The sequence below is a fragment of the Silurus meridionalis genome, chromosome 1 (genome assembly GCF_014805685.1).
Source record: "Silurus meridionalis isolate SWU-2019-XX chromosome 1, ASM1480568v1, whole genome shotgun sequence".
Taxonomy (NCBI): Eukaryota; Metazoa; Chordata; class Actinopteri; order Siluriformes; family Siluridae; genus Silurus; species Silurus meridionalis.
The window spans coordinates 33,676,014-33,701,319 of NC_060884.1; the positions used below are offsets into that span (position 1 = coordinate 33,676,014).

General features: G+C 41.1%; 1 protein-coding gene across 3 annotated transcripts in view; it reads left to right on the top strand.

Annotated features, from left to right (window-relative positions):
* oca2 (oculocutaneous albinism II) overlaps positions 1-25,306 on the top strand; it is a 113,847-nt gene that overhangs the window by 44,791 nt on the left and 43,750 nt on the right. For all 3 annotated transcript variants that reach the window (XM_046853436.1, XM_046853614.1, XM_046853529.1), the window contains 3 exons: positions 2,535-2,682; positions 5,750-5,807; positions 6,057-6,165. In XM_046853436.1, the coding sequence (XP_046709392.1) occupies positions 2,535-2,682; positions 5,750-5,807; positions 6,057-6,165 (315 nt within the window). The remainder of the gene's footprint in view (positions 1-2,534; positions 2,683-5,749; positions 5,808-6,056; positions 6,166-25,306) is intronic.

Below are 25,306 nucleotides of genomic sequence, written 5' to 3' on the forward strand. Positions count from 1 at the left end.
CTGCAGTATTATCATACCTGAACTATTTATAATAATAATAATAATAATAATAATAATAATAATAATAATTATTATTATTATTATTATTAATATAACTTTAATAGTATTATGATTATTATTATTTTATTGTTATAATTATAATTATAATTATAATTATTATTATTATTATTATTATTATTATTATTATTAGCTAAATGAGCAAAATTACTCAGCAATGCTTTATGCAAATGTATGTTTATTATTAGTGAAACCAAACTCAATATAAACCTAAAATATTCTTGTAAATGTTATTATGGGGTTTTAAATGGCGTAAATCATCAGGACACTGAACGTAACTTTTGCTATGTTTCCACACGGACGGTTTTAATTGTCGTGTAAATTATAGCAGATTTTGGTGCTGAATTGAGACTCGGCGCATCAGTAAAACAAATGTTTAGTGATAATACTTTTTCGGTGGAGTTTATTATTATTATTATTTTTATATCTGAGTAAAGAAAGGACGTCGTGAATAGATGTGTGTGTTGTGCTGAAGGCTTTAATTTCACCTCTTTTATATTTATTTACTTCTCTATATAAAAAAAAAACAGATCAAACAAAAATGCGTGCTGCATTAATCGCACATTAATAACATTTGCGTTGTTAAAATAAATTTGCGATTAGAATGTATACGTTATTAACGTTCATTTTGACGTCTGCATTTATTTTGACAGCCCCCATTATTATGCCACTGCTGGGCCCTTGAGCAAGGCCCTTAACCCTCAGTTTCTCAGCTGTATAACTGAGATGATGGATAAGGACATCTGTAAATGTAAATGTAAATGTATTGTTAGGGTTAAAGACACTGTGCAGTGTGACCTGAGTGCATTAGGGACTCCATCAGAACGAGCTTTGGCAGCAGGACTAAAAAAGGTGAAGGTAGGTAGGCCAGAAAGGACCACAGACATGAATGAAATGTAATAATTGACATGTGATTATGATCTCTCATGTTCATAACTACTCTGTGCAAAGTTCTGCAAATCAAACTGTCCTCATTATTTTAGATTTTGGTAAATCAGGAGCCCCTGAAAAAAAGAATTTCTCCTTTAAAAGGCAGAGGTGAGAATCTTCTCTCCGTGAGTCTTCCTGTGTTTTGTGCACGATTTCTATTTCATTCTGCTGCTATGAGGTTATTGGGTTCAGGGCAAACACTATCAGCCTGTATATTGGAGAATGAGAGTGCAGTGATTCAGGACAACAGGCGGTACACGTCTCACCAACCTGCTACCTGTTTTTTTCTGATTTGGAAGACCATCACGACTCATGCTGGTGGCTTCTCCATGCCAGTCCAATTTCAAATCTATAAAGCCAGGAGACCCTGCGGTGCCAGCTTCCATGGTACCAAACTCCCACTGCTGGAACTGGCTGGCTAATACCCAGGCTCTATCCTTCATTTCATCTGAACCGTGTGGCACCTAAGTAAGAAATACAACACAATAGGGTGAGCTGTTTCTAAAGAAAAACATCAGTCAAGCAAGGTTACTGCTGACACCTTGAAGAGCATCATATAACTAAATGTCATGCTTTTTATTTCAATTCAATTCAGTTCCATTTTATTTCACAATTGTCTCAAAGCAGCTTTACAGAATGCAAGCTGAAAAAATTGCAAAACAAAATTCTATAAGTGGATTATGTGTATTTATTTCCCTGATAAGCAGCCTGGAGTGAATGTGGCCAGGAAAAACCCTTAGAACATACGAGGAAGAAACCCTGAGAGGAACCAGACTCAGAAGTGAACCTTGTCCTCATTTGAGTGATTATAAGTCGTTAAAAGCTCAGTGGTTAAAGCATTGGACTCTGGTTTGGAACGTCAAAAGTTCAAATCCCAGCCCCACCAAGCTGCCACTGCTGGGCCCCTGAGCAAGGCCCTTAACCCCATCGCTGCTTAGTTGTATGAATGAGATAAATGTAAGTCGCTCTGGATAAGGGCATCTGCCAAATTGTGAAAAATGATTAATTGTGTGACCAATCAGAATAAAGAATTCAGTCGAAGGTCTCTCAGTAGTGCCAGGTCTCTGCATAACAGCACCAGCAGACTGAATAAAGTTCTCCTGGTAGAGATCCGACACCATCCTCATGAAAACATTTTTAACGCATCCGATGCCGATGTAATGAGTGTTTGCTGTAACGCAGATGGACCCGTGCTTACAGCATCCACACTGCCATTACCAGCTTCCCGCTGCTCCTGCGTTCAATACGATACTAGAAATAAATATGTAAAAAAGCAAAGCCGTAAAAAGGCTTAGAGCACGCGGGAGGCGCGTATCAATATATAAAAGCTGATTGAATATGCAGTGAGAGAGGAGCATCCTTAGCTCCATAAATGAATCAGAACCATTGTGGGAACTTTATTTTCCCACTATCTTTATTGTGTTAAAGGATAAAACTTCACCCATGCAAGGCATTTTCCCATAAGCATATTTCCAGAAGAGTGCAGCTCTCCTCAGGGGAGGATGAACGTCCAATTTTCTATTTTTTCTCCCCGTTTCTTTTTGTAGAACTGAAGCACGAGATTCGGGTGTGGAGACAGACAGCGCAGCGGATCAACCCTGCCAGCCGAGAGGAGACGGCTGTCAAGTGTCTTCTCATGGAGAAGGTTCTCAACCTGGAGAGCCTCCTGCGCAAGAAGCTCCGGACCTTTCAGAGGTACTGAAACAAGAAAAAAACATCACTGAGGAGTAAAAAACTAACAGGCTACAATTATGATATCAGCCAATTTCAAAGACTTTTGTATAAAAACCTCACATAAAAGGAGACATTTGGTCAATTTGGCCTGTAGTCAAGATCAAGACAGGTTTAAACCCAAGCTGATATTGAGATGAAATCAAATCTTAAAGGAGTCAATGTCAAGTCAAGATCAAGTCCAAACTTGTCTACGACATACATTTATCTAATTTAAAGTAGTTCACTGCCTACACAGGACAAAAGGAAAAGGAGCTCAATTTTCCTTCAGTATTAATCCTTTGTGCGATAGGTGTGGAGTTCAGGTCACTAATCCTACACACATGATTTGGTCATGACTTAAGCTTAATTATTTCTGGCAATTAATATTGAATTTTCCTCCAGAAGCTCTGTATTTATCTATTAATCCTTTCATTATTTGTGCAATATTTGGCTTAACGAAAAAAGAACTCTGTTTCTGAAAATAATACAAATATTTGATTTCTTCTTTAACTTTAGTTGTGAAAGTACAAATCTTTACTTACTTTTAGTCACTGGATTAAAGAAGATTCGATGCTCCACTGAAGGCTGTAGTGAAACTTTTTTGTTATTTGGCAGTCAGTGCTGAAGTTCATACTGTAGAGCAAATAGATCCAAACGTAACATGAACTTCTTCAGTGGTTTGAGCTACAGGAGCTCGTCTGTTGGATCGGACCACATGGACCAGCCTTCGCTTCCCACGTACATCAATGAGCCTCGGCCGGCCACGACCCTTTCGTCGGTTCACCACTGTTCCTTTCTTGGAGCACTTTTGATTCTGAGCACTGCAGACCAGGAACATCTCACAAGAACTGCAGTTTTGGAGATGCTCTGACCCAGACGTCTAGACGTCACAATTTGTCAAACTCACCAAATCTTAGTTTTGTGCTTTTGTTCTCAGAAAATGTTGTCAAATAGCAATAAAAAGACTTGAACAACAACAACAACAACCACAACAACAAAAAAGTAGTAGTCCAAACGAGTGTGACCAAGTCCAGATTGAGAACAACAGAAAGCCATTAAACCCTTATTGAGACCAAACTTTGATATCGATTAGCCTGTTTCCGTTATTCCCAGACAGTGGACATGTTCCACCAAATCTGACACTAGTCCAAGTTGACCAGACTTCTCCAGCTCTCACCTAGTTTCTCATCCATTTTACTCATCATCAAAATCTCCATTCTCCTGCTCCTGACATCTCAGCCTCGTGAGATTGATCTTGGTGGCAACGCCGCGGCGTTTGACCGAGCATCAGTGTCTTTTACTCCTCCGTTATGACTTGTGTGATCTATTGATAACCTGCTTACATATTATGAAACAGCTCTATGAAAATGATCTCTTCCACAATAGGATGTTATGTGGATCTTCAGCTCGTCTCAGACAGCCGCGATGTGGCAGGGGAATGATAAACACTGGAATTATGGGATGTGAGACCAGATCGGGGCAATATATTTAAGTGATGCTTCAAGGCCCAGGATGTAAATACAGCATCGTACAGAAATCGTTATTCGGAATCGTGTGTGTGTGTGACGGATCAGTCGGAGATCATATCTAACAGTCGGTTGTTCACACGCCACCGAACAGACAATCTGTCGCTAACCTCAGGTCTCCAATAGAGATATTCAATAATCAGGCATGGGGGCGTGAATCCACCTGAGCGACTGCGAGTCTCATCGACTCTCTTTGGGTTGTCATGGTAATCAGGAGCTGTTGTAATTTCACTTCAAGGACTTTTTGTCCTTGGTAAATCTCTGATTATTCATGACTGAACAGAAACTTTTAATGGCCCAGTTTCGGAAACAGGGCGCATGAAGTAACGCTTATAAAGCCATAATTTGGAGAAGTTCAATATGGAAGCGTAATTGTGGGTTAATTAAACTATCCCTGGTTCCACCATTACGCCGTTAAGAGACGATCAATTCCAGTGCCAAAATGGATCAGACCAGGTTTCATAAAGGTCGATAAGGTGCCGAGTTTCTGGACTTAAGTTGTTATGAACGCTTAATAGCTCTTCTAGCATTTACCATGTACCTTATATGGATATTTAGATATTATTATAATTAAGCAGAAGGAACATACAGAGTACTTACAGGGTTATGAACTTCTACTGAAGTACTATTAACACAAAATATGCTTTTTTCATCCAATGGAATGTCAATAGCATTCATAAGACTACATAACACCTTCATAAGCCTTTCATCAGTTGACGACTGATGTCAACTTATGCAAACATAACAAAAGAGTCTTATTCCAATATTCTTCTACTTAAAGTTAAAGTTCGCTTCAGTCAATATTGAGTGATGCGTTGGCACGAGGTTGCATCATGGCATTACCTCATGACAGCTTGACACCATTAAGATATTCAGAGTCATGATAAACAAAGTCAACTCCCCACACCCATTTTAAATGTTTATAACGTGGTTATTACAGTGTCATAACTAGTAACTGTACCACGCTACATTTTTGACATGCTCACACAGCAAAGTGTCATCATTTCTCCAATTATGTCACATCATCGCCATTATATGACTTTGCCACAACAGGTCAGCTGTTATGTCATTAAGTCATAACAGCTTTTTGTCAGGAGAACTCTGTCATTTTATTCAGGTGTTATGTCAACTAATGTCAAATATGGAAAAGATGGAGGCTATCATTTTTTTCTCATTTAAATATATAAAGGGGTTTGTTTAAAATATGTCATAAAGGGCTTATTCAGGTGTCATGTCAGGTTATGAACTCTATATGACCACTTGTGTGAAGTGTAATACAGATGTCAATCTACATTGCAGCAAGGTGTCACCCAAATGATAAAGGTTAAATGTGTGTTAAAGAAACTTTCAAGTGCTATGAAATAATTTGTTATGACATCCTTATGTAGCCTTAAAACTGGCATAATGTTTAGACATACAGTTTTACTGCAAAGTTTCAATGAAACGTAATTTCTGTATTAATTCTTTTTATCTGTATTCTGGTACAGCATGATTGCACATTTTAATGTTTTTATCCTTTCTAGGCAAATATCTCAAGAGGACAAAAACTGGGAGAGCAACATCCAGGAGCTCCAGAAAACGGTAAAACTGAATATTATAATAATAAAAAATGTAGATTGAAATGAATCAGAATGATAAAGTTGTTTCAGCCCACCAGGTTTCCGGAGTAACCCTCAGTTTGATAGTTCTTTTCCTGTTCTGGTGTTATTGTCATATTGAAGAGAAGGAGCACTAATTTCTCTAATTATGGCTGAGAGAACATAATTGGTGTCAGAGAAAGGCCAGTCTACTGTATCTGTCTATCTTTCTCTCTCTCTCTCTTTTATACAGCACAGAATTACAGATAAAGTCCTGCTGGTGAAGTGTGTGTCGATACTCTCTATAGTCATCTTCATGTTCTTCCTGAACTCCTTTGTAGCCGGGATTCATCTGGAGCTGGGTGAGAATTTTTAACCGTTTCTACTTCCACTAGCGCAGACACGTACCAATTGAACGCATTTAAAGAGGAAATGCTGTACAATTACTCTGTTACTTTCATAACATGCCTTGAGAGCAATGCTAATTACGAGAGTGGTATTAGCATAGGAGTTCATTTGTGTATATTTTAAGCCATCTGTTGACAAAGTAATTATTTGCAGCTGGGCCTAATACAGTATATACAGAACACCAGCATGGAAATGTTGAGACATTCAAATACTTGTCTGCATTTTTGTTCCTCTCAGTGTTTGATCTTATATGGTGTCTTTAGGTTGCTGGTAGAATTAAATTCAGTTTTCCACAAATATAACACTTAGAACACACACTGTCACAAAGAAGCTGTACGGAAAGCCGCCTGCAGGTTCAGATCAGTTAACAAACCCTTTTACTACAGTGTTCACCACTCCACTCCACTCCACTTCACTTCACTTCACTTCACTTCACTTCACTTCACTTCACCTCACCTCCTCCTCACCTCACCTCACCTCACCTCACTCACCTCACCTCACTCACCTCACCTCCTCCTCACCTCACCTCCTCACCTCACCTCCTCCTCACCTCACCTCACTTCACCTCACCCCACCCCACCCACTCCACTCCTCACTCCACCTCACCTCACCTCACCTCACCTCACCTCACCTCACCTCACCTCACCTCACCCCACCCCACCCCACCCCACCCACTCCACTTCACTTCACTTCACTTCACTTCACCCACTCCACTCCACTTCACCTCACCCACTCCACTCCACCCACTTCACTTCAATCCACTTCACTCACTCCACTCCACTTCACTTCACTTCACTTCACTCACCCACTCCACTTCACTTCACTCCACTTCACTCCACTCACTTCACTCCACTCCACTCCACTCCACCCACTCCACTCCACCCACCCACTTCACTCCACTTCACTTCACTTCACCCACTTCACTTCACCCACCCACCCACTCCACTCCACTTCACCTCACCCCACCCACTCCACCCACTTCACTTCAATCCACTTCACTCCACCCACCCACTTCACTTCACTTCACCCACTCCACTTCCTCACTCCACTTCACTCACTTCACTTCACTTTGCCTCAGTCTAAATCACACTACTCCAGTACACATCACTATACTTTACTCCACTTATCTAAATCCTCTCCACTACACTTTACACTGGGTGGGTGGAGTGGAGTGGAGTGGAGTGGAGTGGAGTGGAGTGAAGTGAAACTCACTCCACTCCACTCCACCCACTCCACTCCACTTCACTTCACTTCACTTCACTTCACTTCACTTCACTCCACTCCACTCCACTCCACTCCACTTCACTTCACTTCACTTCACTTTGCCTCAGTCTAAATCACACTACTCCAGTACACATCACTATACTTTACTCCACTTATCTAAATCCTCTCCACTACACTTTATACCCAGTTACCCTTCACTTCACTTACATTTACTTAAATACACTTTCTCTCCACCCCAGTCCACTTCACATGACTTTAAAACACTTCAGTATCTCAGTTTCCTCAACATAACTTTGCTTCACTACACTTTACTTTTATTTTATATTCTTTTTACACTTATTATAACTGACACTAACTGCTGCTTCAAACTAAATGGAAAAACTTGGCCTTTATTTAACATTTGCAAGATACTGCAGCTGAGACAATGTTCAATTATCAAAAGGTTCAAATATAACTACAGTACAGAGATTATGGTTGAGAATTCGTTCCAAACTTTGACCTTAGATCAAAAATGGGTTCATCTAACTGCTGGAGCTACAGAGCAGGATGAATTCTTAAGAATAAAAATAATCCATATCTTTGTACCCAACTTTGAGGCAGAAACACACAAATTGTAAAGAGGAGTAACAAAAAATAGGAAATCGATGCACAGGTTAGTGAAATCGTCGCCCTATGGGAACTTCTTATAGTTCAAAGTTACATGATCAATGAGAGGGTTCCTCACTGCACTTGTTTAAGATGGTGGAGGAACAATGAAGGATTCTGTTCCTAGAGCTTCACAGCAAATCTACAGTTTAAACTTTAATAAAGGTGTAGAAAGACTTATGCCAATTTCCATCATATCAATACAATATCCAGTTGGATTATATCCAATATCCATCAGGTGTCCATCAAGCTGCTATAACACCCACATGAACCACTGCAAGTAGTGTTATAGCATTTTTTTAATGAACTATTTTAGACATAACAAAGCACAACAATCAAAGGTCTTGTAAAGGAAATCAATAGGTGTAATAGGAAGTGGTTATAAGATGTTAAATGGGTATAATAAGTGCTTATTCATTATTCTATGTCTGTTAATGACTGCTTTAAGGGTTCATTATTTATCTTTATTAATAGATGTAGCTGATTACAGTGGTATATAATGCAATATCCTGCTTTATATTAAACATACAGTATATGGATGGAAGTATTAAGGCCCCTGTGCACAGCTACATGAAGATCTGCTTTAAATAGTGTGGAGGGGAAGATCTTGAGTGGCCTGCTATCCAGCTGTGATCTAAAACCTCCTGAAGACCTTTGGGATGAATGTAAATACCGACTGAACCCCAGGCCTCCTCACCTTCTCACCTACATCACTACCTGACTTTACTGGCTGATGAAACAAATGTCCACAAGCACATTACAAAGTCTAGTGGAACATCTTCCCTGAAGAGTGGAGGGAATTCCAGGAGCAAATTGCGATTAAATGTGGAATGCGATGCTCAAAAAGCACATTTCATACTTCTGGCCAGGTTTCCGCAAACTTTTGGCAATATGGTGTGTTGCACTGCACTCGTTTTCTGATTGATGAACGAGCAAATGCTGTGAATGCAGCACCTCATCTGGAATTTAATTAGAGAGCTTTCTGGCTTTCTGTCATTATTACACCAGGTCCAAGTACCTGAATGCATCATTTCAGAGAGTACAAAGAGGCGTTTATATATACACACACACACACACACACACACACACACACACACACACACACCGACTGTTGTTGCTCCTGTTCGAAGAATTTGGGACTTTTACACTCCATAGTCAACATTCCTTCCCGTAGTGCATTCAGATGTTTCAACAAAGGAAGCTGTAGGAAAAAAAAGTGGTTGCTAGGTAACTGGAAAGTACACACCTGGCAAGATCTTAAGATAATCACACAGGCTAGGACATACACCATATGTGTTTTTTGAACATCTCATTCCACATTTAGACTCCATTTAGTGTTATATTAAGCTCCACTCCTCTGGGAAGATGTTCCACTAGAGGATTGTGGCTGTTTGTGGAGATTCATTCAGAGATGTTTGGAAAGTCAGGTACTGATGTAGGTGAGGTGAGGAGGCCTGGGGTGAAGTCAGCATTCACATTCATTTATGTTCAGTATGGTTGGAGCAGGAGATCTTCCTCATCTTCCAACCCATGTGAAGCAGATCTTCATGGAGCAGGCTTTAAACATGAATCCAAAGATGTGCGATTAAATTGTGTACCTCCAAACAGTTTGTGGGAAGAACCATATAGAACTGGAACATTCAGGTGTCCCAATACTTTTGGAAGGCAAATATATATCCAGATGGTCATGTCTGAACTATATGTTCCTAACCTGTAATTCTGTCCCTGAGGTGTTTTTGAATATTTCTTTTAAGATTTATTGTGTTCATGTTAAAGAGAAACATTCTGGATGCTCTGTGTAGTTATTGTTATTGTTTGTTCATGAATTCATGAATATTCATGTCTTTATGCCTGTTAATAACTGCAATAAGTCAACTGTATATTATTCATTGCTTCATCTTTATTAATACGTCCATAAATATATTCAGTGCGGTGTATTAATATATGCAGTGTTGAGTAGAAACGTGCAGGAGACATCAAACGCTGCTTATTTAGAAAGTCAATTAGAAACGATAGTGAATTAATCATTTATACATTTTAGGCATTTACAGATTTCTTCATCCAGAGCGATTTATGGTTATCTATATATCTTCTTCTTTCGGCTTCTCCCATTAGGGGGCGCCACAGCGAATCATCCATCTTCATACTCCCCTGTACTCTACATCCGTCTCCATACCCCCCTGTCCTCTACATCTGCCTCTTTCACACCAACTACCTGCATGTCTTCCCTCACCACATCCATAAACCTCCTCCTTGGTCTTCCTCTTTTCCTCCTTCCTGGTGTCTCCATCCTCAGCATTCTCCTACTGATATACCCCATGTCCCTCCTCTGCACATGTCCAAACCATCTCAATCTCACCTCCCTCACCTTGTCTCCAAAACGTCCTACATGCGCTGTCCCTCTAATAAACTCATTTCTAATCCTGTCCATCGTCGTCACTCCTAACGAAAACATTTTTTTTTTTTTTTTTACTTTAACATGTCGTCGGAGGTGATTATTGATTAAGACTTTGGCTCTGAAGGTCATGAGTTCAAATCCCAGCCACACCAACAAGCTGCTACTCCTGGGCCCCTGAGCAGGGCCCTTAACCCTATAACTGCTCAGTTGTATGCATGAGATAAATGTGAGTCACTATGAATAAAAGCGTCTACCAAATACTGTAAATGTAACTGGAGTAGGAGGATCAAAAAGTACTTCCTGGTACTCAGCAATGCAGAAGTGTTATTTTTTTGGTACCGGTACTTTATAGTATATAACTCACTTACTGTATGATATATGATCATTATAATATTACATAATTTCACTTATTGTATTCGTCATGTATTTCCCTAGACCCATCATTCCTACACTTTACTCGCTCACTCGTTCCCAAACGGTTCTGTTATCAGACATTCTCATGTCACCTCCTGTCCTATTGACATCCCATTCAAATTCATCACAGGAGATCTTTCACCACGTCCTCTTCCCTGGTATTACTCCTGCTTTCACGGATTAAACCTGTGCATCAGAGGCATGCTGAGATACAACAAAAGGAAGAGGATGCAAACAGGAAATGTCTTGCCATTAACATCTCAGCCGCTCTTCCTGCTCTCTCTCTCTCTCTCTCTCTCTCTCTATGCATCAATCTCCATTTCCTCGATTTCTTTTTTCATCTCCCTGTCTTTGCCTGTTCTCTGGCCACCTGCCTCAAAAGCTGATTTGCAATTAGCATCTCAATGGGGATACAACCCCAGGTATAAAACACACACACACACACACTCACACTCAACATACTTTAAAGCAATCTGAAGAGCGTAACATTGTTTTTTTTTCTTCTTTCGTCTTTATTTTTTCCTTATATTCCATTTTTTTTTACCTTTCTCATGTCACTTGTTGTTTCTCAACGCCATTATTTGTCATCTTTCTCCCTGCATCCTGGTTCACCCGCAAAAAAACTCATCTACACTTCTTTTTCCGGCTTATCTACGTGCAAAGGTGTCGCTACATGACAGGAAAGGCGGCGAATTGCCCAGGGGCCCAAGCACTGAGCATTCAAAATGTCAAAATAGTTTCTCAGGAAGCTCCCCAAGGGGAACCTGCTCTCATTATCATGTTAGAATGAAGAGAATTTACCTATTCACGTCAAAACAAAAGCGGGAGAAGAAAAAGGAGGAAAATAGGAAGTGGGAGAGCGAGAAACGGTGGCTGTGACTCATTAAGAATGATGTCTGTAAACCAGAAAAGAGTAAAAGAGAGAATCAATGTTTTTTTTCTAGATATTGATCTTGACTTTAAAACAAATTCAGACCTTGTTTTTGGAATAATTTATTTAGTTACTAAAATTGCTATGGATCAGATCAAATAGAAGAAACAGTATATACAGTAAATACAACCCCAATTCCCCCAAAAAGTTGGGACGCTATGTAAAATGTAAATAAAAACAGAATGCAATGATTTGCAAATCTTATAAACCACACATTTTTTTCACAATAGAACACAGAAAATGTGTCAAATGTAAACTGAAACTGAAAAATGCACCATTTTGAGAAGAAAAATTTGGTAATTTAGAATTTCTCAAAAAGGTTGGGATGACAAAAGTCTGGAAAAAGTGAATGTTATTAAAATGAAACTGTTGGAAAGACATTTTGCAACTAATCTGTTTAATTGACAGCAGGTCAGTAAGATGATAGAGTTTCACAGAGTAAAGATGGGTGGAGCTTCACAAAGCCCGTGTTTACCTAACAGTTAAATATCTCTTCATTTACAGAACATAACATCATCCAAAGTTTTCTGAAATCTAAAAAAAATCTGTACACAAAGAGTCAAAAGCGAAAATCAATATTGAATGGCCGTGATCTTCAATCTCTCAGGTGGCAGTGAATTTAAAACACTCACACATGGGCTCATGAACATCTCCAGAAATCATTGTCTGTAAACAGTTTTCCAGGCAAAATGGAAAACCGTTCTGTGATCAGACAAATTTTCATTTTGTTTAAAAACCATGGACCACGTTCTCTGGACTAAAGAGGAGAGGGACCATCTAGCTTGCTATTTCTGATGGTATGGGAGAGCATTACTGCCTGTGGAATGGGCTGCTTGCACATTTGGAGGTTCCATCAATGCTGTACGATATATACAGGTTTTAGAGCAACAAATGGTTCGGTCTGGAACAAGACTTTTTTCAGGGAAGGCCTTGAGCAAGACATTGCTAACTGCATACTGCTGCTATTACAACAGCATGACTTCGTATTCGAAGAATCCAGCTGCTGAACTGACCTGCCTGCAGTCTAGACCTTTTCTGCATTTGAAAACACTTGGCATCATGAGATAGAAAATACAACAAAGGACACCCAGAACTGTTGCGTAGCTAGAATCCCGTATCAGACACATAAAGGACAACATTCCTCTTCCAAAACTTCAGCAACTGGTCTCATTAGTTCCCAGATGTATACAGAAAGTAGACTTGGTGCTACACAGTGGAAAACATGACTCCCTAACTTTTAAAAAAAATGTGTTGCAGCCATCAAATTCAAAACGACTTTATTATTTCATTAAAATTGTATATATTTTCAGGTTAAAAATTCAATGTTTATAATTTCTATTTTACACAACATCCCAACTTTTTTGGAAACTTGGTCATAGACTATTTGAAACCTACACTGTGTTATTAAGGTTTTCCTGAGAGAGGAATGCATGTGATCTATACAGTTCCCAGAAATCGGACTCAGATCTTGCTAGCCAGCTGGTCAGCTTGTTATTTTAAAGCCCACACTCTTGGAAGATAAGGTTATAACAGGTCATGTTATCATCTAGAACCATTTCTAAAAGGTATTGTACAGTTCGAACACGTCGGCTTTGACGATTGATCAAAACAAAATAGGTCCTTGTGCATTTTTTAAAGGAGGAACACGGGTTCCAGAAGTACCTTGGCCAGGTAATAAATCATCAGCTAAGTCCTAATGACTGCTTTTGTTGCATGTCTCTCGTCCCTCTCCTTCTCATTTGCTATAATCAGCAACCTAATGATTTCCCAGTGGCAATCACAGGGCTCACCTGTTTAATCCAATTTTACAGGAGGTGGAAGCATTTTTAGCCCTTCTTTCTCCCAAGGATAGGTGGAAAAATTGGGATCATTTGTTGCTGGTGTTGGTCTTACTCCCAGCATGTGTGTGTGTGTATAAGAGTGAAGTGGGAGGCTTGTATAATGAGACTTTGATTAGAATGACCGAGCTTGACCAGACACATTATCCTTGCGTCTCGTAGCGGAGGCTCCTGACTCTCTCTTATTATCGGAGAATTAAGCAGTGAGACCAGGAGGCGCATGGAAATGAAATTGCACGGAGAGGAGATTCAAAATGCTTTGTTTTATTACTGTACTGCTACAGCAGGATCTCAGAGAGGGAAAGGACTAACGAGTCAACTGGCTTTACATTAATGACCTCATCCTGAGGCTTACTCTGATTTTACTCTTAAAACGTAATCAGGGGGAAAAAATCATTCTGATAAATCGAAGAACCAGAAAATAAAGACGTAAAATGTAAAAATGTTGACGTTATGAATCTTGGCTTCCGAGCTTTCAGTTTAACTCTGAAATCTCAAGACATAGAGGCATTGGAATTTGGACCCCGAAGGTCAGGTTAGTTTAAATCCCAGCCACACCAAGCTGCCACTGCTGGGCCCCTGAACAAGGCCCTTAACCTCATAGCTGCTTGGTTGTATGTAGAAGATAAATGTTAGTTGCTCTAGGTAATGACGTCTGCCAAATGCTGTAAATGTAAATGTGAGCTTGAATTCAGACCATTGGCAATAGTGTCAGAATTGGAATCAACTTCAGTCTCAAGATATCGTTTCTAAATTGGTTCTGGATTAAATCCCTTGTACTACATAAACTAGATGTTCAGTTCAGAGCACTAAACCAATGAGTCTATATTAGGTCCAGAGTCTTGAGCTTATTAAAGATTTAACCCTAGATTTTGTAAAGATCTAAACAGCCATTTTGGAGATAAATGCAGAAAACCTAAATTACTGAAGGTCAGACTTTATTTTCGAGTTTAATGCCACAAGGTGTGAAGTCAAGTCAAGAAGCTTTTATTGAAATTTCAACCATATATATGTGACCCAGTACACAGTGTAATGGGACAACGATCCTCCAGAACCCTGGTGCTACATTAAACAACATACAACATACAACAACATAAAGCTACATAACACAGAGTTAAGGACTAAAGTAAGTGTCCCCGCGGCATATAGTGCATCGTGTAGTGCAAAAAGACAACACGAGACAGTGTAGGACAAATACACAAAACACAAAATAGCGCTGCCAGTAAACCTACTGTGTGTTATACAGTACAGTGTGTAAGAAAGAACTGTATACAGGAGTGTACTTGTTAATTAACACAAAAGGTTGTGCAAAACAGCAACAGCAGCAGTCAAATGGATGTTTAAAAAAACAGCATGTAAACATTTTTGTAATAATAAACTAATATAATATTGTTGTGCTGAAGACACAAATGTGTGAAATATATCATGCATGTGTTTGAGTTTAGATTTGTAACAGCTCAGTAACACACAGTACAGTGTGTGTGTGTGTGTGTGTGTGTGTGTGTGTGTGTGTGTGTGTGTGTGTGTGTGAGAGTTTCAGTTCAGTTCTGTGTGTTGAAGATTCTGATGGCTTCAGGGAAAAGACTGTCGCACAGTCTGGATGTGAGGCCCGAATGCTTCAGAACCTCTTTACTGATGGCAGGAGAGTAAAAAAAGTGTGTGTGAGGGTAGTGTGTGAGTGGTGTGTGAGTGGTGTGTGTGTGTGTGTGAGGGGTGTGTGGGTTCATCCACAATGCTGTTGGCTTTGCAGATGCAGCATGTGGTGTAAATGTCCATGATGGAGGGAAAAGAGACTCTGATGATCTTCTCAGCCGTCCTCACTATCCTCTGTAGAGTCTTACGATCCAAGATGGTGCAGTCCCCAAACCAGGCGGTGATGCATCTGCTCAAAATGCTCTCGATTGTCTCTTTGTAGAACATGGTCAGGATGGGGGAGGGAGATGGGCTTTTCTCAGCCTTCTCAGGAAGTAAAGATGCTGCTGGGCTTTCATTGTGATAGAGCTGGTGTTGAGTGACCACTTGAAGTTCTCTGCCAGATGAACACCAAGGATTTGGGTGCTCTTGACGATCTCCACGGAGGATCCGTCTATGATCAGTGGAGAATGGCCACTTTGTGCTCCCCTAAGGTCAACAACCATCTCTTTAGTTTAGTCAAAGTTCAGAGACTGGATGTTGCGCTAGACCAGGCTGTTAGCTGTTGCACCTCCTCTCTTTATGCTGACTTGTCGTTCTTGCTGATGAGACCCACCACGGTCGTGTCATCAGCGAACTTGATGTTGTGATTTGAGCTGTGAATTGCTAAACAGTCGTAAGTCAGCAGAGTGAACAACTGGAAATATACCTCAGAGGGGACCTGGTGCTCAGCGTTGTGGTGCTGGAGATGCTGTTCCTGAGGTTATCCAGTCAGGAATTCCAGGATCCCGTTAAAGAGGAAGGTGTTCAGGCCTAGTAGGACTCAGCTTCTCATTTAGATGCTAAGGAATGATTGTGTTGAATCTATGAACAGCATTTGTACATATGTGTCCTTATTGCCTAGGTCAACACAGTCTCACCCCACAGCGTCACATATCGACGCTGTGGATGTTGCGTCGGACGGCGTCCACATCCGACGCCGAGGGTACCCCTTCGCCGCTTTTGACGAGAGGACGGAAACCCTTCGCTTCGCTTTTTGACGCAGATGGACGGAACCCCATTTGCGGGTTACGGTTAGGGTTTGGGTTAGGGTTAGGGTTCGGGTTAGGGTTAGGGTTTGGGTTAGGGTTTGGGTTAGGGTTAGGGCTACGGACATCTTCAGGATTTTTCGAAATTTAAAAATTATTCCTGTACACTTATTATGATAGATAATACTTTATTCAGTGTATAGGACAGCGATCTGCGTTGAAAAGTGTAGCACACGGGCTCTCAACCATCTGCGTCGAAAAGCGAGGCAAGGGGAGGTTCCGTCTCTCTATGTCAAAAAGCGATGCGAAGGGGGTACCCTCGGCGTCGGATGTGGACGCCGTCGAACGCAACATCCACAGCGTCGATATGTGACGCTTTGGGGTGAGACTGCCCTGCCTAGGTGGGTGAGGGCCAGATGTAGGGTCGTGGAGATGGCATCATTCCTGGAACAGTTTGAACGATACACAAACTGCATTGGGTCCAGTGAGGGTGGTAGCTGGGTAGCACTTCATCAAGATAAGTGTGAGTGTGACGGGAGATAGTGATTAAGGCAGGAGACTGTAGAATTATTTGGTGATGGTTGTTGTCTTGTGGCACATAGGAACAATGGCACTGCTTGAGTGTGAACCAAATCCAAAGTCCAAAGCTGTTAAATCTAAAACTAAGTCTCTAAGCTGCAACACTGATCTGAATTATCTTCATACTTCTAAACCATAAAGGAGTTTAAGTAAATTCCAGAACCCCAAGCTGCAGAGTTTGAAATAATTCCAGAGTGGGTCACAAGATATAGATCTAGAATTAAAAAATCCATTTGGGGTTCCAAGTTTTTAACAGTCTGAATTATCCCAGGATCTTGAAAGGGCAAAACAAAGAGAAAAATAAACCTAAATACGAAAGCATTTAAGTGTTGACATGATTTGGGTGAGGTGGTAAATCAGGCATTGGACTCTGGATCAGAAGGTCACAAGTTCAAATCCCACCATAATCATTCTTTCACTGCTGGGCTCCTGCAGGTTAAACAAGGACCTTATCCCTCAACTGCTCAGTCGTAAGCCACTCTGGATAAGAACGTCTCCCAAATGCTATAAATGTAAAACCATATAAGGTTCATGTCAGTTATTTCTCCAAGTCCACATTTTAAGATTCTCAAACTGTAGAGTCCAGATTTACAGTAAGCTGCCACCAGGGGGGAGCTGTGCATTTGGAACCTGGGCCTTTAGTGGGGACTTTCCCCGAATAAATCCACATTTTAATACCACCACTATCACATCTCAATTATAGAACCCATCAATACAATACAAAAATGCAATATAACAACACATGGCATTACAGAGAGATATGGAGGGTGAAGACCATTTAACTAAAGCAAGCTCCAAATCTCAACTGCAACTGTTCACCTACATCATCTGGAGCAGTTCAGAATCAATATTTGTCTAATAACATGACAAAAACATAAAAAATTTAAATAAAATACAACCCACTTACCAGAGATGCAGACTCAAAATGTGCAGCGCCCCTCAGTGGCTGTAATGCAGTGGTACCGCTCGTATTCACTGGTCTGGAAGTGGAGAACAAACCCTTTCCTGGGCTGAGACACGTAGCTAGCTTCAGGGTTGGCCGACCTCCTCACCATGTTTAGCTTTTCTTCAAAATGTATTTTTATGTATGTCCAAGACCAAATCAATTTCTCTTCCTCCATCGGTGTAAAAAAGTCGAACTCAGATGTATTAATATGTGCAGAGCTACAGTGTTACTGGCTATAACAGTTTCCCTCTGACCAACAAATCAGAGGACGGAAAAATGCTGACGCTATTCTGGGCCAGTGTGCTGCCCTGTAAGCAGAATATGAAATCTGATTGGTTAAAGAAACAGAGCTGTTTATTAAGGAGACTATGGTAAAAAGTCCAGCAGTACTGACTCTGAAGGCTCTGGGCAGATTAGATTGACATGGCAGCACATAGAGGCTTAAATCTGATTGGACAAAAAAATCTAACATCCACATACACGTACTGGAAGCAGTGCAGCCGAGAGAAACTCTACAAAATGAAGAGAATAAACTGTTGGAAATAAATTAATGGAACGAATATTATAATTTAGGTTGTAAATGTAGGTCAGTCCTTCTGATAGTGTTTAGACCAGCAGAGAAGGATTTTCTGGCTCCGCCTGCTACAGGCTACCACATTACGCGTCTAACGAAAGACTTCTGTGCCAGTTTTTCAAGTATTCAACAGAAAAAAGCAGTGCAAGGAACTGATACATCATGTACATCCTCTTGACATCAAACCACTTAACGTCTATGCACAGAGGCAGAATGTGTGTCAGTCTGATAAAATGAAAGTCAAAAGTACACTGTCAACATGTTATTTAAGCATCTTAGTGATGTCACTTTGGCATTTCAGAAGGTTTCCTTCGAGTTGTGGGTGTGATGAGTGTTATAACAGTGTGTGACGCTGAGTGTTATTACAGTGTGTGACGTTGAGTGTTATTACAGCGTGTGATGCTAAGTGTAATAACAGTGTGATGTTGAGTGTTATTCTAGCTTGTGACGGTGAATGTTATTACAGCGTGATTCTGATTGTTAATACAGTGTGTGATGCTGAGTGTTATTACAGTGTGTGACGCTGAGTGTTATTACAGCATGTGATGCTGAGTGTTATTACAGTGTAATGCTTAGTGTTATTACAGTGTGTGACGCTGTGTTATTACAGCATGTGATGCTGAGTGTTATTACAGTGTGTGACGCTGAGTGTTATTACAGCATGTGACGGCCAGTGTTATTACAGTGTGTGACGTTGATTGTTATTACAGCGTGTGACGTTTAGTGTTATTACAGCGTGTGACAGCCAGTGTTATTAGAGCGTGTGATGTTGAGTGTTATTACAGCGTGTGACGTTGATTGTTATTACAGCGTGTGAAGCTGAGTGTTATTACAGTGTGTGACGCGGAGTGTTATTACAGCGTGTGACGCGGTGTGTTATTACAGCGTGTGATGCGGAGTGTTTTTACAGCGTGTGAAGCTGAGTGTTATTACAGTGTGTGGCGGAGTGTTATTACAGCGTGTGGCGTTGATTGTTATTACAGCGTGTGATGCGGAGTGTTTTTACAGCGTGTGACGCTGAGTGTTATTTCAGCATGTGATGCTGATTGTTATTACAGCGTGTGACGCTGAGTGTTATTACAGTGTGTGACGCTGAGTGTTATTACAGCGTGTGAAGCTGAGTGTTATTACAGTGTGTGACGCTGATTGTTATTACAGTGTGTGACACTGATTGTTATTACAGCGTGTGATGAGTGTTATTACAGCTTGTGATGCTGATTGTTATTACAGCGTGTGACGGCCAGTGTTATTACAGCATGTGACGTTAAGTGTTATTCCAACATGTGATGAGTGTTAATACAACGTGTGACGCTGATTGTTATTACAGCGTGTGACGCTGATTGTCATTACAGCGTGTGACCCTGAGTGTTATTACAGCGTGTGACGTTGATTGTTATTAGAGCGTGTGACGCTAAGTGTTATTACAGCGTGTGACGCGGAGTGTTATTACAGCGTGTGATGTTGATTGTTATTACGCCGAGTGTTATTACAGCGTGTGACGAGGAGTGTTATTACATTGTGTGACGCCGAGTGTTATTGCATTGTGTGACGCCGAGTGTTATTACACCGTGTGACGCTGATTGTTATTTTAGAGTGTGACGCTGATTGTTATTAAAGCGTGTGACGCTGAGTGTTATTACAACAGGTGACGCTGATTGTTATTACAGCGTGTGATGCGGAGTGTTATTACAACAGGTGAAGTTGAGTGTTATTACAACGTGTGACGCTGATTGTTATTACAGCGTGTGACAGAGTGTTATTACAGCGTGTGACGGCCAGTGTTATTACAGCATCTGACGGCCAGTGTTATTACAGTGTGTGACGTTGATTGTTATTACAGCGTGTGACGCGGAGTGTTATTACAGCGTGTGACGGCCAGTGTTATTACAGCATGTGACGGCTAGTGTTATTACAGTGTGTGACGATTGTTATTACAGCGTGTGACTTTTAGTGTTATTACAGCGTGTGACGTTGAGTGTTATTACAGCGTGTGACGTTGAGTGTTATTACAGCATGTGATGAGTGTTATTACAGCGTGTGACGCTGAGTGTTATTACAGCGTGTGAAGCTGAGTGTTATTACAGTGTGACGCTGAGTGTTATTACAGCGTGTGACGCTGAGTGTTATTACAGCGTGTGAAGCTGAGTGTTATTACAGCATGTGACGCTGAGTGTTATTACAGCGTTTGACGCTGAGTGTTATTACAGCGTGACACTGAGTGTTATTACAGCGTGTGACGCTGATTGTTATTACAGTGTGTGATGAGTGTTATTACAGCGTGTGACGCTGATTGTTATTACAGCGTGTGACGCTGATTGTTATTACAGCGTGTGACGGCCAGTGTTATTACAGCATGTGATGTTGATTGTTATTACAGCGTGTGACGTTAAGTGTTATTCCAACACGTGATGAGTGTTATTACAGCGTGCGACGCTGATTGTTATTACAGCGTGTGACGCGGAGTGTTATTACAGCATGTGATGCGGATTGTTATTACAGCGTGTGACGCTGAGTGTTATTACAGCGTGTTTTTCTGAGTGTTTATACAGTGTGACGCTGAGTGTATTTTCAGCATGACGCTGAGTGTTATTACAGCGTGTGATGCGGAGTGTTATTACAGTGTCATTCTGAGTGTTATTACAGCATGTGACGTTGATTGTTATTACAGCGTGTGAAGCTGAGTGTTATTACAGCTTGTGACGCTGATTGTTATTACAGCGTGTGAAGCTGAGTGTTAATACAGTGTGTGACGCTGATTGTTATTACAGTGTGTGACGCTGATTGTTATTACAGCGTGTGATGAGTGTTATTACAGCTTGTGATGCTGATTGTTATTACAGCGTGTGACGGCCAGTGTTATTACAGCATGTGACGTTGAGTGTTATTCCAACATGTGATGAGTGTTATTACAACGTGTGACGCTGATTGTTATTACAGCGTGTGACGCTGATTGTTATTACAGCGTGTGATGCTGATTGGTATTTTAGCGTGTGACGCGGATTGTTATTACAGCGTGTGATGCAGAGTGTTATTACAGCATGTGACGCGGAGTGTTATTACATTGTGTGACGCCGAGTGTTATTACATTGTGTGACACCGAGTGTTATTAAACCGTGTGACGCTGATTGGTATTTTAGCGTGTGACGCTGATTGTTATTACAACGTGTGACGCTGAGTGTTTTTAGAACGTGTGATGCTGCTTGTTATTACAGCGTGTGACGGCCAGTGTTATTACAGCATGTGACGTTGAGTGTTATTCCAACATGTGATGAGTGTTATTACAACGTGTGACGCTGATTGTTATTACAGCGTGTGACGCTGAGTGTTATTACAGCGTGTGACGTTGATTGTTATTACAGCGTGTGACGCTAAGTGTTATTACAGCGTGTGACGCGGAGTGTTATTACAGCGTGTGACGCGGATTGTTATTACAGCGTGTGATGCAGAGTGTTATTACAGCATGTGGCGCTGATTGTTATTACAGTGTGTGGCGCTGAGTGTTATTACATTGTGTGACACCGAGTGTTATTAAACCGTGTGACGCTGATTGGTATTTTAGCGTGTGACGCTGATTGTTATTACAGCATGTGACGCAGCAGAGTGTTATTACAGCGTGTGATGTGGATTGTTATTACAGCGTGTGACGCGGATTGTTATTACAGCGTGTGATGCGGAGTGTTTTTACAGCGTGTGACGCTGAGTGTTATTTCAGCATGTGACGCTGATTGTTATTACAGCGTGTGATGTTGATTGTTATTAAACAATGTGAAGCTGAGTGTTATTACAGTGTAACGCTGAGTGTTATTACAGCGTGTGAAGCTGAGTGTTACTACAGTGTGTGACGCTGATTGTTATTACAGTGTGTGACGCTGATTGTTATTACAGCGTGTGATGAGTGTTATTACAGCTTGTGACGTTGATTGTTATTACAGCGTGTGACGGCCAGTGGTATTACAGCATGTGGCGTTGAGTGTTATTCCAACATGTGATTAGTGTTATTACAATGTGTGATGCTAATTGTTATTACAGCGTGTGGCGCTGATTGTTATTACAGCGTGTGGCGCTGATTGTCATTACAGCGTGTGACCCTGAGTGTTATTACAGCGTGTGACGTTGATTGTTATTACAGCGTGTGATGCTAAGTGTTATTACAGCGTGTGCGCTGATTGTTATTACAGCGTGTGGCGGATTGTTATTACAGCGTGTGACGCGGAGTGTTATTACAGCGTGTGGCGCGGAGTGTTATTACAGCGTGTGACGCGGATTGTTATTACAGCGTGTGATGCAGAGTGTTATTACAGCATGTGACGCGGAGTGTTATTACATTGTGTGACGCCGAGTGTTATTACATTGTGTGACACCGAGTGTTATTAAACCGTGTGACGCTGATTGGTATTTTAGCGTGACGCTGATTGTTATTACAGCATGTGACGCAGCAGAGTGTTATTACAGCGTGTGATGTGGATTGTTATTACAGCGTGTGACGCGGATTGTTATTACAGCGTGTGATGCGGAGTGTTTTTACAGCGTGTGACGCTGAGTGTTATTTCAGCATGTGACGCTGATTGTTATTACAGCGTGTGATGTTGATTGTTATTAAACAATGTGAAGCTGAGTGTTATTACAGTGTGTAACGCTGAGTGTTATTACAGCGTGTGAAGCTGAGTGTTACTACAGTGTGTGACGCTGATTGTTATTACAGTGTGTGACGCTGATTGTTATTACAGCGTGTGATGAGTGTTATTACAGCTTGTGACGTTGATTGTTATTACAGCGTGTGACGGCCAGTGGTATTACAGCATGTGACGTTGAGTGTTATTCCAACATGTGATTAGTGTTATTACAATGTGTGATGCTAATTGTTATTACAGCGTGTGACGCTGATTGTTATTACAGCGTGTGACGCTGATTGTCATTACAGCGTGTGACCCTGAGTGTTATTACAGCGTGTGACGTTGATTGTTATTACAGCGTGTGATGCTAAGTGTTATTACAGCGTGTGACGCGGAGTGTTATTACAGCGTGTAACGCGGATTGTTATTACAGCGTGTGACGCGGAGTGTTATTACAGCGTGTGACGCGGAGTGTTATTACATTGTGTGATGCCGAGTGTTATTACAGCGTGTGACGCTGATTGTTATTTTAGCATTTGACGCTGATTGTTATTACAGCGTGTGACGCTGAGTGTTATTACAACGTGTGACGCTGATTGTTATTACAGCGTGTGACGCTGAGTGTTATTACAGCATGTGAAGCTGAGTGTTATTACAGCGTGTGAAGCTGAGTGTTATTACAGTGTGTGACACTGATTGTTATTACAGTGTGTGATGCGTGTTATTACAGCGTGTGATGCTGAGTTTTATTACAGCGTGTGAAGCTGAGTGTTATTACAGCGTGTGATGTTGAGTGTTATTATAGCGTGTGACGCTGAGTGTTATTACAGTGTGTGACGCTGAGTGTTATTACAGTGTGTGATGAGTGTTATTACAGTGTGTGACGCTGATTGTTGTTACAGCGTGTGACGCTGAGTGTTATTACAGCGTGTGACGCGGAGTGTTATTACAGTGTGTGATGAGTGTTATTACAGCGTGTGACCCTGAGTGTTATTACAGCGTGTGATGTTGATTGTTATTACAGCGTGTGACGCTGATTGTTATTACAGCGTGTGTTTCTGAGTGTTTATACAGTGTGTGACGCTGAGTGTATTTTCAGCATGACGCTGAGTGTTATTACCGCATGTGATGCGGATTGTTATTACAGCGTGTGGACGCTGAGTGTTATTACAGCGTGTGTTTCTGAGTGTTTTACAGCGTGTGACACTGAGTGTTTTACAGCGTGTGACACTGAGTGTTTTACAGCGTGTGACGCTGATTGTTATTACAGCGTGTGGCGCTGATTGGTATTACACCGTGTGAAGCTGAGTGTTATTACAGCGTGTGCGCTGATTGTTATTACAGCGTGTGGCGGATTGTTATTACAGCGTGTGACGCGGAGTGTTATTACAGCGTGTGACGCGGAGTGTTATTACATTGTGTGATGCCGAGTGTTATTACAGCGTGTGACGCTGATTGTTATTTTAGCATTTGACGCTGATTGTTATTACAGCGTGACGCTGAGTGTTATTACAACGTGTGACGCTGATTGTTATTACAGCGTGTGACGCTGAGTGTTATTACAGCATGTGAAGCTGAGTGTTATTACAGCGTGTGAAGCTGAGTGTTATTACAGTGTGTGACACTGATTGTTATTACAGTGTGTGATGCGTGTTATTACAGCGTGTGATGCTGAGTTTTATTACAGCGTGTGAAGCTGAGTGTTATTACAGCGTGTGATGTTGAGTGTTATTATAGCGTGTGACGCTGAGTGTTATTACAGTGTGTGACGCTGAGTGTTATTACAGTGTGTGATGAGTGTTATTACAGTGTGTGACGCTGATTGTTGTTACAGCGTGTGACGCTGAGTGTTATTACAGCGTGTGACGCGGAGTGTTATTACAGTGTGTGATGAGTGTTATTACAGCGTGTGACCCTGAGTGTTATTACAGCGTGTGATGTTGATTGTTATTACAGCGTGTGACGCTGATTGTTATTACAGCGTGTGTTTCTGAGTGTTTATACAGTGTGTGACGCTGAGTGTATTTTCAGCATGACGCTGAGTGTTATTACCGCATGTGATGCGGATTGTTATTACAGCGTGTGACGCTGAGTGTTATTACAGCGTGTGTTTCTGAGTGTTTTTACAGCGTGTGACACTGAGTGTTTTTACAGCGTGTGACACTGAGTGTTTTTACAGCGTGTGACGCTGATTGTTATTACAGCGTGTGACGCTGATTGGTATTACACCGTGTGAAGCTGAGTGTTATTACAGCGTGTGACGCTGATTGTTA